Here is a 14,548-nt window from a genome sequence, read left to right as displayed (position 1 = left end):
CTGTACCGCCCGGACGCTTCAGAGTCCACAACTCTATCTGAAGTCGCCACCTACGCCGAGGAATGCAGGCAGCTCGCGCGTTCCTTAACCGCACAAGACCAAGCACGCCAAAAGGACCTCCATGACGCAAACCTGCCTCCCCAGTCATATTCGCCTGGAACATTGGTGTGGCTTCGCGTTCCCTCCTCTGCTCCTGGCCTTTCCACAAAGCTACTGCAGAAGTATGAAGGCCCCTACCGCGTCCTAAGTCAAGCCTCTCCCGTCAACTATGTTGTCGAGCCCGTTCAACCATCCGCAGACCGACGCCGCCGTGGCCGTGAGATTGTTCACGTCGACCGACTGAAGCCGCATTACGACCCACCAGTCGTCCCTGTTCCTTAAGTCGCCAGGATGGCTCCTTTTCTGCGGGGGAGTGATTTGTAGAATGGATAGGGCGCAAACAGGGGCGCCAGTGAAAGACGAAGACGAGGACGGTTGTTGGTGCTCGTGCTTGCTCCGTTTCGGACTGCTGGTCGCTGAACCTGTGCTGTTTATTCATTAAACGCTCCGCGGACTCAACGCTAAACACGTACCATCAGTATATAAATAGCACGCCGTTAGTATGAAGGAGAACGTGCCGTTTGTGGCGGAGTCGTTCCGCGCTGCGCGCTGGGGATCGAGAGGCCGCGAGTTCGATTCCAGGTGACGGAACTTTTTCTTTCTAGTTTTTTCTTTGCCATATGTTAGTCTTTATATTTTGCAACGTCATATCCGTGACGGAAATGCGTCAGTGGAGCCTCAACTCAGACCACTGCGCTGACTAACAACCAAGTGTATATTCTTTCAGGCAGCATATATACTCAACCCCTTCGGAAAAAATGAAACAAGAAAGACATTACACCATCTCCCACTAAAGGGAACTGTGTGGGCATGCGAAGCAGCGCATGGGTCGACTTAAAGTTCCGTTCATCATGGGCACCTTGCCCGATGGTAACGCGTCCTTGCAAGTGGAGCACACCATGAATTCAGTGTGGTTGCTGTTGCTGTTACTCGTCCCGAACTTTTGCTGGAGCACGCTACGCAGGTACATCGGCGCGCCACGCGGGAGCACGTGGGTTCAACGCGCGTCTGTAGAATCTTGTTCCCCGACGCCATCACGTGATTGCTGAGAGAGCGTAAGGAGGAGAGGCCACAGCGTCTTACCCAGCCCCTTACACAGGCCTGAACGCGCTAGCGCGTGCCAGAGCGTTCTGACTAGGATACAACGCGTTGGTTCATCGCGCGTGTGCAGAATCTCGTTCCCCGCCGCCATCACATGATTGCTGAGAGAGTGTAAGGGGGAGAGGCCACAGCGTCTTACCGAGCACCTTACAGAGGCCCGAACGTGCTAGCGCGTGCCATCACACATGGTTCCCTTTAGAGGTAGATGGTGTAACTTTTTTTAAACAGCGCCGTTGCACCGGCACCATAGCACCGTTGCGAAGGAGAGTGCAACGGAGCGAGCTGCGCCGGAGAGAGAGAACGGCCGAGGAGAATGGGAGAGGAGAAACGAAGCGGAGGCAAACGCTCACACCACCTTCGCCGGAGGAGGAGGAGGAGGGGGAGAGTTGGCGCATGCGCAGTGGGGGAGCGGACGGACGCCAATTGAGGGACGGACACAGCTCCGAGCAAAAGCTTCGCATCTAAAACGAAAGCGTTGTTTATGTATGCTGCCTGAAAGAATAAACGCACGGTTGTTAGTCAGCGCTGTGGTCTGAGTTTTTTCGTTTCGTCCTGCCTTATGGCGCTCTTTCCTCCATATAAGAAAGTACACAATTTTGCATACCTTCGAAGGATTGAAATGCCAGGAGGTGGAGTGGACATGCTCCGCGTAACAGCCGATGTTTCTGCATCGGCATGGGCTGCCCGTGCTGCAGCCTAGAATGCGGCGATAAAGACAAAAAAGGCAAGCAATCGTTTTGATTCACGAACGATTGTTCTCTCTAAGGGATGGGGAATTTAAAGGGCGTCTGTTGCGTAGGAAAAGCCAACATTCCTATTAATTACAAAGAAACAAAGAACAACACGAGCGAAGACAGTATCTCATATTCCTTGGACCACCTGGATGGCTTCTGAAAATAATAAGCATTTTTCTGATCTCACAACTCGCTATGCAAAAAGTTTTCGGAAAGTGTTGCTGCTGAAAGGACTTCCAAGCGCCCGCGTGACAGGAGTAGTAGGCACCAAAACATTCGCTAGAAGACGCTCAGACGTCTTACCACAATCCCCGTAATAGAGAACATGGTACTCTAAATTGTCAGACATTGTTAGTAGCATGACCATCAAGTGACAGTTGTCACGTTTCAGTTATCGTTCCTTTTCTTCCCTGCCCCCTTACCAAAGTGTACAGGCCAGAGCAAACTACAGCTCAGGCTGACCAGTCTGCCTTTCAAGAAATCTCTCTCTTTTTAAGTTCTCTTCCTACGAAGTGCAGCTACAGATGTGCGACTAATTCCTGTTCGTTTGAGGCGGTGAAAGCGTACTTACCTTTAAAGACTTGACGAGAGATGAAGGATCCAATGACCATGGCTTGGTGTACAAGTCGAACTAAACAGCAAGACACAGATCACGTTGTCACCACGTTAGTCCAATTATCTAATGGTCAGAACACGCTAATGTTGTCACCAAGTCGGTACTCGCGTGCTAACCTCGTTAAGTAAATATTTCTCATGCGCTGTCTCCTTCTTTCCTCTTTAGAGCACCAAGCTCTTGTTCGAAAAGTACAATACCAGAAAATAAGTGTGTTAGCTAAGAAGTAACGAATAAACTTTGGTCATTCATTTGCTAATGCTTTTAATTCACGCCATTCTTTATCGAACTGTTGGTCATATTGAGGGCTGCAAAAATTTATTAATGCAATTTGCTCGTAATGCTGACTCAAACGCTGCCTCGTCGTGATCGAAAAGCCAGTAACGTACGTCGCTGTCGTTTTGCAGTACTATAGTTTGCTTGAGCAAAACCCAATGTTTGGAACTGGCAGGCAGGTTCCAATGTTTGGAACTGGCAGGTTTGGAGCTTGCTGGAACTGGCAGGCCCATGAGCTTAAAAGCACAAAGCCACTGGTATATTCTGGGGATTATCACTGTTTTCTGCATTTAGTGCTTGAGTTGGCGGTGTATTGCTAGCTACAATGTGGCAACACGGCGAAGCCAAAAAAAAACAGCTCCCACCCAAATTCGTCCTTACTGCATTATCGTCCTCAAGATTGCGAAATAATTAAGTCTATGCGGAACCCCGCAGTGAGAAAATCCATCTAATCAATCTTATGTTTACTTTTATTACTGTAGCTAAAACTGTTCTTACAAAGCTCACGACAAAATTGGAGCCATATCTTCATGGCGATACTCTTTGCTTAGCATAAAGTTGGGAAGGAGTATGCACATCAATCACACGACGACGACGGAATGGAACGAGAGCACGACAACAAAGGTATGACGACACTGTACATTAAATAGTGTACTCAAGGTACTCTCTGTTAGACACTTTTCAGTGTGCACTGGTGTCTTCAAAATACTCTGAAAAGGGGGTATTTCTGCGATAGGTTAAAGATCGCATCAACTAGCCCTTAGGCTTGGTAAAAAAATACGTTCTACGAATAGGAAACAATGCTGTGAACAACTTATCAAAATTTTGTCGTCGTGCGCAGCAGGTGCAGTTTACAAGCTAAACGCAAAGTTGCCACTTTCTCAAATGCCCTCTCCTCATACAGAGTCCCCCCCCCCCCCACTCCGGTGGGCGGGGCGCCAGCTGCATGTTGTCAAACCGCAGATAACTGCTATTGGCTTATTAAAACTTGTTTTTGGGCTAGTTGGTAACTCGTCATATTGTAAGAAAGAAACTTAGCGCAATTTATAATTTCCACAAAGCACACACAGAATCACACACGCACACACTGTGTGGTGTGTGTGTCTTGAGTGTGTGCGTGTGTGATTCTGTGAGTGCTTTGTGGAAATTATAAATTGCACTAAGTTTCTTTCTTACAATATGCTATTGGCTGTTAGCTGACATAAATAGGGACCGGCGTTTGGATCCGATGCGCATCTTGCTGTGCGGTTCGCCACGAGCGGCACCGCGCTCTACAGGGTGCTAAAGCACGGCCGCTAAGTAAAAAAAAAGGTGCGGCCTGCCGAATGCGTGCGTTTTCAATGGGGAAACGCTTGACATGCAGAGTTTTGAGACGCTACCGCGGGGGCGCTGCACATCGGTAAACCGATGTGCACCGACCACAATAGAAATAAGTAAGAGACGTTTAGAGTATTGGTGGCAGGAAAGTAGAGATAAAGAACAAAAATAAATAATGGGGGAAAAATAAGATCATTCTGCCTTAAGAGGCAGAGAGATGGACGGTGAATTTATATTTTTTTGGTATAATAACATAGATTTAATCAATGTAGATAAGGTATTAGGCCAACATGAAACAAGAAAGCTTTTTTTTTTCTTTTTTTTTTTTCTTCGAGCCTGGTGTCAGACATGTCACCGCCCCGTTTTAAAGGGGACGCTCATAGCGTCCATCCATCCATCCACGGCCGCTAGTAAGGGAACGCTCGGGGCGTTGGCTCGGGCGAGCGCAAGCAAACGCTCTTGCTGGAAATGAGCAGCCGTACGCTTGCTTACGAGGTAGAAAAGGTGCGGGTTTTTGTTGCGTTGGCTCTATGAGTGAGTGCTTAATAGCGAGTTTTAGTATAGCGGGAAACGCTTACGTTAGCGTTAGCGTGCGTCTCAACGCAAACGCTAAAACGGAACGCGCTGCGTGCCAACTGGTGGTCTTTTAGTACAGTGGAAGGCATTCCCGCTAACGCTAACGCAATAAGAGGGACCTTATAACGCAATAAGAGCGAGTTTTAGTATAGCGGGAAACGCTTACGTTAGCGTTAGCGTGCGTCTCAACGCTAACGCTAAAACGGAACGCGCTGCGTGCCAACTGGTGGTCTTTCAGTAGAGCGGAAGGCATTCCCGCTAACGCTAACGCAAGCACATACGGCGCCATCTAGACATAAAAACACTAAATGCACCGTCGAATCCACAAAAGCGCCACCAAGTCGAGCTGATCCAAAGTCACCGTTGTCGAGCCTCCATGTCGCGTTTGCAGGAGTGTTTTGCAGAAGTGAAACGCACACGCATCACGCACCACATTCATGCACTGCCGCGAAAAACATGAAGGGAAGCGAATCTTGACATGTCCCGGCTTGACTTGTGACCGTATCTTAGAAAGAGGCGACTGGAGACAGCGTCGCTATCTCTGTGCGGCTACAGAAAAGATGAGCGGACCTTGTAAACAAATTTTCTTAAGCCTCCTGCACCGCAAATCCGCTTTGTATCTAAAAAACGGAGCTATTTTATCGGCGGTAAACGGCTGGCGAAGCCTCATTACTCAAATCTAAATCAAATACGAACATTATCTGGGAATGAATGAGTTTAATAATGCAGCACGACGACTACAAAGATTCGAGGTGGACGCCTCTCACTTCAACAGCCACCGCCATCTTGCCCTACGTACGGGATCTCTTGCGAGCGTTAGCGTTGAACGCTATATTCCAGAAATAGCGTTCGTACGTAAGAGCTCGGGCTACGTTTACGTTCTGCTCATGCGCGGTTAGGAGCACGCAACGCTAACGCTAACGCTAAATCCTTGCGTTTGCTGTTTTCCGCTATACTAAAACTCGCTAATGTGATTGGATATTTCATCATAACTGCGATGCCCAAGACCTGTCGCCGTGGTGGAGATCGGTAACTGCGAAGAAGTCGCACATTCACTTCGTTCACTTCAAGCAGTACGACTTCAAGGTAGAGCGCAAGGTGCTGCGACCGACAGCCGTTCCGACCATATTTTCATCTTTTCCAGCTTACAAGCTAGCCGCGCCCTCATTAAAAAGTAGACCACTTGTTCGTGGTTTGCCTACTCCTTCCCCATCGAACAGAAAACAATATTAACTAGACGAGTGCCAAAGCTCAAGAAAAGAAGTTGTCAATCCCTTGCGTGCAGAAGTTGCTGAAACAAAGCGTGGTGAGTGGAATGACGTCGAACGCGGAAGGATTCTCTGGACTGTACGGCCGCCCTCACGGCCCTGCCGTGGAAGACCGCGTTAAAACGCGAGAGTTAAAACGCAATGAACCTCCAGTTCGGTGTGCAGCGCTGTGTGTCTTTCCGCCATTTCTTGTTTTCGTTTTTCATCTGCGCTGTTTCTTCAGGACGTGACTACGCGCCAACTCGCACAACTTGCCATTTTGGTACAATATGTAGGCAAGACGTCTGCATTTACTGTGTTTCAGTAATGTAGTTCAATGGTAACAACTCATGTTTCAATCGGGCGTCTTTTAAAAATGACACTTATTAGTGCAATGCGAAGCACATATACACCATATTTAGCAAGTATATACGTTGAAGATATTCCATGACACGCTAGTTTATATTGAAGAGCAGAAAGTAATCACGCATCTCTAAAAAAGCCCCCGCAATGAGGAAGTCGTCCACGCAGATAACAAAAGCTAGAGCATTCAAACGACTGATGACATCAACGAACAGCAGTGGACCACTTTTGTAACCAGTAGAAGAAAAAAAAAAGAACGATTGTCGAATAAAGTTTTACATTCATTCATCCATCCATCTTTGGCAACGGCGCTGTGCCACACGCCTGTGTATTCACGGGAGCAAAACCTGGTCGTGTATAGTAGCAATAATAGCAAAGAAAATCGTACTGGTATGTCGTCTGGAGTGTCTTACACATAAATAGCCGGTATGCAATCACAGGACAAAGCGAGGCGATTATACTGACCACTAAAACGAATGCGCGCAGCCGGCTGGCTGCCTGTGCGAACGGTTTTCCTTTACCGTTGTTCAGCGCTGCGGCGGTGGGAGCCAGAACTAGCGCTCTCACCAGCGCAAAAGAGCGTTCGGCAGGCCGCACCTTTTTTTTTTATTTAGCAGCCGTGGCCAAAGTTACACAGTAGCAACACCAGCGCGCAGAAGAAGCACAGCGGGGGAGAGCGATCGCGTTTCATGACTCGTGCTCAAGGTCATGACATGCGCTGGCGTAGCTTTTTTTCCTCGTGTCATGCTTAGAGAAAGTGCTTAAAGCGTGCCACAAATTCCTGTGAGTCCGCACGTTCTTCACGCATTCGAATTTTTTTTCGGATGATCGGTTTGTGGGGCAATCAACTCCGATACTGGGGTCATTAGATGATTACTCGGAAAAGTGGTGGAGGATCGCTGTTTGCGGGCAATAGTCCTGCAATAGATCTTCCCTGTCTAACATGCCGATTAGTGGCAGTATTCCTTTTGTGTGCGTCCGTGCAAGCGACTGAAACACTATACTACAGTAATAATTGCCGACCATATATTATTGACAATGAAAGGGGCGGTGCCATCAAATTTCGAGGCTATACCAAGCCCGTTCTGGGTTTCCTCTGTATGTAAGGACAGTCCACACGAAGGGTCGGACACAGCAAACGTTTAGAATATGTTTTATTTCACCTCCATAGTGTACCTAAATGCCCATACTCCCGATCGAGACCCATCACTAGCGCGCCAGCACTGACGTAGCTCTATAGGAGGTGCAACGAAAGTTGTAGTGACGTCACACCAGATATGCTGTAGTGACGTGAGTGACCTCCGGATCTCCGCCACCTCTGCAACGTACGTACCGGCAAAACATCGGTTGCTGCATTACTCGCCGAGTTTCTATCGCTTCCTGGCTAAGTGCGTCACAGCCTTGTGTGGTCACGTGACCAAGACCCCTACACTGCTACGTACACTGCCCAACCTCGGCGCCCAGAAACCGAAACCGAAAGTTGTCCAAATAAAAAGGCGATATTAAATTATTTAGCGAGAATACGTGCATCTTGGTGCGTGTATCATGCTTCCTGAAACTATAGAAAACGCTTACAGCAAAGAACGCAGCAAGCCACAAATTTGGTGGCACCACCCCTTAAATGCTACGATGATATAAGAGAAAAGTCATGGGACCTCTTTCACAGATCGATGACCGTGTTTCTCCAAGAACTCCCGGAATTTCCGTCCGCACTCGTTCTCGGATTTTAACAGCCACTCTGATGCGTCCTGCGCGAAGAAAGAAGTTGAATTTAAGGGAATTATTTAAGAACTGCTGTGCCTGAACAAACAAGACACGCAACTCAATGCCCAATGTACAAAACACGCATTATAGACAAAGCGGACGCGCCTGCTGCTTGATTAAAAATAAATGCGGGTGATGCGGGTGAGGCTAATATACCTTCAGTTACTGCACGAGCCACGTGTCAGTCTGTGCAGCAGGCAGCAGTAAAAAAATTAAATAAACATGAAAGCTCAGCAGAAAAAAAAGTTGCGGATGTTCACATAAAGCACACATAATTAAAGCGTTCAGTATTTAAACGGAACGGGAGAAAACGATAGTTAAAGCAGGAAGCTTTTTTTTTTCGAAAAAGCTTATTTTCAAAAACAAAAGAATAAAAAAACTTCCCTCTCACTTCTGAATAAAATTTTTTATCGAAGAGCCCTTATGTCAGGCAAACACGGTTTCAATATCAAATGTCCTAATTTGCTTTGCTCACGAGACGTAACATATATACTGTCTATACTTTCTGTATTTGACAATGTTTAGAAGTTTCTGTGTGAGAAAGAAAACGCGCCAAGGCGCATCAAACTTAGCAAACGTTTTTGATTTGGGCCGAGTTTGCCAATTTTTCGCATTTTTCCCTTTTGAGGGCACCATAAAGAAAGCATTGATATAATTCACAGTAATGCTTACTAAAATCACAGGCAAAAACTTTCGAGACAACGTTTATGGTTCGGGTTAAATTCGGCCGTGGAATCCAAAAATATTGCGGTGAGCAAAAACAGGACGCCCGCGCCGCCCCCTTCAAATATTTTTCGGCGTGCTGGGAGCGTTTTTTTTTTTTTTGTAAATAAAAATTTCGGTTCTGTCCACTTTGAATGTGCCCACATAATATAAAAAACGCAGACAAAACAAAACTATCGACCGGACATGCGTGTTCCATCTCTCGTGAAATAACCCCACCAGCGACAGCATCAGCAAATTGCGAATCTGCGTAGGCGCGCGTGTTGCGTTACGGAGACGTAGCGGGTACTTCACCAATTAGTAAGAGGAAGAATTGTGGCGTAGTGGGCACTTCACCACTGTACTTGCAGTAGGCATTCTAGGTTAGTTTGACCCGACCATTGTTACGCACACAGACAATCCTTTCCTTGCGGCACCGATGAGGGGCCCACCGAGAAGCGAAGTGAGGCTAGCGATTGAGAAGGCGATGCCAATGGGACCTGTTTACGCTATCACGTGCTGTCTCTTGAAAGCGAAGGTAAAGTGTACTAAAAACTACTTGAAACTACTTGTACTACTATGTAAAGCGAAGGTAAAGCGTAAGAAAAAGTCTGAAACACTCTGAAGTACCGTAAAACAAATGCAGATGAAACTCGAATAAATGAACTAATGAGGGCACTCGAATTATTTTGTTAAATCCGGAAGTTCGTAAAATCGAGCGAGGCCACTCTTATTTGCCACTAATACACGCCTGCGCGTCTTAAGAGTCCTCGAGGGCAGGCCGAACGTGAATTACTTCCATGTCTGGGCGATAGAGACGAGGTAGGCGGTCACGTGAAGCTACGGTAAATTGCTGACATTCAACGACAGCCATTAAGAATGCGGTTAAAGTTTGAGCAGGCAGAGCAAGAAAGTTCTAGCGAGACGATCAGTGCCACCTGTGGCATAAGCCAATAAATAACGAAAGCAGCCACCATGTTCCCGTGGGAGTACTTGCAGGTACAATGAACCACTGCCACCCAACGTCATTTGATGTGTTGAAACGCTACCGACGCTGGCATGCAGCCTGGGGAAAATAAGGGTAGTCTCTTTATTAGGAAGGCTATATGTTATTACGCGATAGCCTTGCAGAAGAAAAATATTGGAAAGAAATCACAAAATTTTTGCTCATTTATTTCCGAAAAAACTTCGTTAAATCGAGTTCAGTGCCATGAAAGTTTCGTTAATTCGAATTCATGACACCATTGAACCTTACATGTACCTGCCGGAGAGTGGCGATTACTTCGTTAGATCAGATAAGTTCGTAAAATCTAGTTTCGCGAGGTGGAGTTTTAACTGCATTATCAAGGGAACACGCTGGTCGTACGGCTGCGGGATGCACTTATGTTGTACGAGGTACCCTTCTCATGAAAGCATCGCGCACTTTTACGCAGAGGAAGTATACTTACAGGCGCAGCTTAGAAACTGTAGGATATCTAAAGACATTATTTCGTACTTGCAGCTTCTCGAGATCTGCAAATGCAGTGGAACCGTTGTATTTACTTTCTTCGTTGAATCTAGTCCAGTGCTCATTTTTGCGCGGTACACGAACAGTGAACGCGGAACGAAGCAATAACGCACGAGAAGTAGGCGGCGCTTTCCTTCGTCTCTACGTTAAGCGTTCGCGCTTAGTGCGAGAATGGTGCAACGTCATATGGTACAACCAGTTACGCTACCAACAAAGTACAGGCAACATGATTTGTACGGCGTACACTCACCTCGGTAGTCATGTTCAAGAATTTCTCCCTGTCTGGAGACTCTCTCAGAACGCGACCCAGTTCCTGCAACGAAATTGTTGTCATCATCACGAGCATCATCATTACTATTACCGCACTTGCCATCATCTGCCTATATTCTGTGCACTGCCGAACGAAGGCAATGCTCAGAACCTCCCAATTGCCCCTCTCTACATCCAGCTAACCATGTGTTCCACTTGCGATTATGCGTTCAAGTTAAGACATGAGCTAATTGGTACGTACGCAGCTTTTGCAGTAGAGGCCCATGTAGTGATGTGTTGAAGAGAATGAAGAAAATACAGGTCCCACCAGGAATTACAACTGTTTTTTTTTTTACTTCACACTGGAACATTATCAGTTTAAACGTTTTTGGAGGGAAGAGGAATATCTTTAACGTGGGGATCGCACTGTTTAATCTGCAAGCTGCAAGAGACATCAGGTCATGTTTTTTTTTTCTACACTCTATGGAAGGGGTTTATTTTTAGGACGTGTTGCAAAGGATTATTGGGAACATTTTTCGTTAGACTCGCATGGCATCTGGTACTCAAGCAAAGAGTGAGGATGACGTACCTTTTTATTTACTCATGTTACTGTGCCTCCACTGTATTTGGCGCTCTAGAACGGCAAGCTATCACTGTAATAAGGACGCACTGTCGGCACGAATGTATTTCCGGGAGAGCGTGAAATATTTTGTCGAAATCCATGAAGCGGCAGCGGAACCCCCCGAGTGGCCCTCAAGAGTCGAGCCGCTGGTGGCTTTGCGTGAATGTGAAGTTAGACGAAGAGCCCGATGCTGGCTGATTACGGATCCACCAAATGTAGAGTGTGCTATGTATATTCTTATTGAATATTGTTCAATGCTATGCAGTAAAGTCAGGCGATAAAGACACGAACATAAACCGGCATGAATCCGTGCTAGAATACGCGACTGCCACGGCTGGATTACAATTCCTACCGAATCCTGGTTTGTTTTTAACACGAAAGTGTTTTATGCAGGGGTCCACGAAGTACTTCCGTCACGGTTGACGTTGATAAAGTGGACGCCAACGGGTGAGAAAGAAAAAACTACGAGAAAGATCCGCCGCTGGGAATCGAACCCACGACTTTGAGGCCGCGACGGTAAGCGCCGGACGCTCAACCGACTAAGCCAACATGGCAGAGGACGGACACTCCACGAACGCGCCTTATATCTTTCATATATCCTCTTTCGCACGGTGCTCTCTGTTTGCGGTGTAGGTAGGCGGGGCGGAGCGGGGCGGTGCCGCCGTCTGTGAGAGGTAAAAAGAAGTAATGCCTCACGATCCACATTTACTAGCGCTTACTCCGAGATTGCGCGCGATATCGCAGGTCATGGTTAAAGCATCTCGATACCAGCGAGGCACACTGGCCGCGCTGGCGTCGCCAAGGGAATCTAGACGCGGTCACGTTCTTTGCCTTTCGCTTCGTGTTAGCGTACACTGTCTCATAGAAGTAGTGCAAGTTCCACATGCACCAACGGGATTTCTCCGCCGCCGACTGCTTCGATTGCGAGAGCACCGACTAACAAAACTGCTGCAATACGCGTTGCAAAAAGGACACGACTTCGACGGGCGAATGTCGTGTCTTGGTGGAGCGAGACAGTGGCCTGCGGGACGCACGCGTTAGCGGCTCAAGCTACGAACCTCTGCCTCCCGTGTTGCTGAAGCGCAGTGTGGTAGTGTACGCATGAACACCGGCGTCGGTAACCAGTTACTAGTAAGCGCACACCGTGCCGCTTCTCTCCTTAATTGACGATGTTTTCAATAAGTGGCTGAAGTGCATATCGGGTACCAGTGTTGATTATGAGCTTGTTGATGTCATCTTTACGCGCGATTCACGATTCGCTGATTCCAAATATATGTGCACAACTTCAGCTACAACAACGGTTTAACCATGACCATGGGCGTTAGTCGTCGCGATGGAGACATGCCACTAGGCGTCAACATGGGTGCATCGACGTGAAACGGTGCTATAGCTGCCAAACACCAATAGAGATTGTAGAAGCTCTCATATATCACTACACGATAAGCACAACTTCTGTGAAGACACGTTTCACTTTCGTGTTATAGCGATTCCTATGACGGAGGGATCAGCCATGTTTTTTCTTTCTTTTTTTTTGCGTAGGCATCAAGAATCGCGCGACCATGGCTATCTTTTCGAATTAACCAAGAACACATTCAGTACTGATCACGACTCCAAGAGAAAGATAATCAACTTTAATCAGAATGGTGGTTCTGTGGCCTAAACAGGGGCGAGTCAATGGTGGGTATGATAAAAAGAAATATAAATGCAGCTACACCTTCATAACCTGGCGGTGAAGCCGAACTGAGAAAGAGAAGTTATTTCAGCCATATAAAAATTCAGCCAATGACAGCCACCACAGCGCGATTTGTTGGCTAGATCGGTCATCAATCATCTGAAGCTTTAGCTTGCAGAGTAGCCGACTCTAAGAATAAGTAGTATAATGCTCCACTACAAATGGTGAAGGATATAAGTGCTTCAACCTGCTTAAAGTTCTAGTGTTGTTGTTGTCTTTTTTTTTCTTTTCTTTTTTTTTTCCGGTCGCGCAAAAGACGAGTTTGTGAGCTGGATTTACCGTATTGAATCAACGATATGGGGACATTATATACAACGAAGACAAAATAAAATTTACCGAACGAAATTAGCGCCCATGTAGGAGGCACAATGCGAGATCGACTACCCTGGCGCTGGCGGGGCTTGGGAGAACCAGCGAGCCCGCTAGTGAGGCTCGTATCTCAATGCGTTCATGTTGTCGCGTATGTCAACGCATTATTTCATCGACACAAGCATTGTCTTTTGTGCAGCATCATTCCCATAATCACCTAAACCCACTTCATCTCTTTGCCGACATTCGACATTGCATCCGAAGTCAAAGTGAAACCATGCTGAACTGGTTCCGGCTACCGATGAAGTGCCGGACTAGATCACAGTGCACCTAATGCACCCCTCACCTTTATGTGCGGGTGTAGCTGCACTTAGTCATGGTTCCACCCGTAGTGGATTCACAGTACACCACAAAATGTATGAACCCACCACCTCCCAGCTTCGTAGGAAGAAGCGTTCTTTTCATTCATTTTCATTCATTCAGTTTATATAGACAAAAAGGAAAATATGCCTGGGTTGAAGGGACTAAAGGCAGATTACCTCTGCCTGATTAGGGTCCCTCCACCCATACATTTGCTCAGAAACAGTGCAACAAAAAATACATGTTTCCTCTTTTTTGTCGAGGGAGCACAAAAGCCAAATTCAAAAACTAGAAAGCATACCTGAAACGTACAATTTTATATATCACACGACAGCCAACACTAATTTGCCCCTAGCACGACAAAAAACGATGTAAAAAAACTGATACCATGAGAGTATCAAGTCAGAAGACCAAGGGCTATACAGAAATATACATTTGAAATAAAAGAGACTTTTACACAATAATACAAAGGTACAAAAAAACACTAAAAGAAATATTTGTATTAGATAATATAGTTAGGGCACGGTACAAGAAAGCAAGTACATCTCAACTTTTTTCTTCAGACTGTTTTCAGCATTACTTTGTCCTAAAAGTTCACGGACATAGCTGTTGTTGTGGATTAGGTGAGGTATTTGATAAGATAAGGTTTGCTTTCCAAATAAAGCATAGATCATAGGGAGCGTCGCTTGGGTAGCAATGCTCCATGTAACTGCCAATGGTGTTTCCTATCTCTTTACCGATTTATAAGGTGAGTTTATGATTGTATACTTGATCGGCATTGTGTATCTCATGCTTGCCAAAAAATGGAGGAGTGTGTTTCCTAGGTTGTAGATTCTCTATAAAATAGCCTGTCTAGGTTGGTTTTTGAAGTAGTGCCCCAAATAAAAAGACAGTAATTTAGATGTGATTAAGCTAAAGAATATTATAGCTGGAGCTTTAACCAGTTTGGAACTAGGGACCTAAGTTTGTATAAAACA

General features: G+C 46.4%; 2 protein-coding genes across 2 annotated transcripts in view; both read right to left on the bottom strand.

The window, feature by feature from the left end:
* LOC119385616 (uncharacterized) overlaps nucleotides 1-14,548 on the bottom strand; it is a 231,271-nt gene that overhangs the window by 133,909 nt on the left and 82,814 nt on the right. The gene's annotated exons all lie outside the window — the stretch shown is intronic.
* The window catches only part of LOC119386791 (prodigiosin synthesizing transferase PigC), a 104,668-nt gene that overhangs the window by 22,807 nt on the left and 67,313 nt on the right, over nucleotides 1-14,548 (bottom strand). The window contains exons 25-28 of the mRNA XM_037654064.2: nucleotides 10,550-10,612; nucleotides 7,982-8,074; nucleotides 2,506-2,565; nucleotides 1,805-1,896 (exon numbers count right to left, since the gene is read on the bottom strand). Coding sequence (XP_037509992.1) covers nucleotides 1,805-1,896; nucleotides 2,506-2,565; nucleotides 7,982-8,074; nucleotides 10,550-10,612 — 308 coding nt within the window. The remainder of the gene's footprint in view (nucleotides 1-1,804; nucleotides 1,897-2,505; nucleotides 2,566-7,981; nucleotides 8,075-10,549; nucleotides 10,613-14,548) is intronic.

Source organism: Rhipicephalus sanguineus, chromosome 3 (genome assembly GCF_013339695.2).
Source record: "Rhipicephalus sanguineus isolate Rsan-2018 chromosome 3, BIME_Rsan_1.4, whole genome shotgun sequence".
In the NCBI taxonomy this organism is placed as follows: domain Eukaryota; kingdom Metazoa; phylum Arthropoda; class Arachnida; order Ixodida; family Ixodidae; genus Rhipicephalus; species Rhipicephalus sanguineus.
This window is presented reverse-complemented; position numbering and strand designations above follow the sequence as displayed.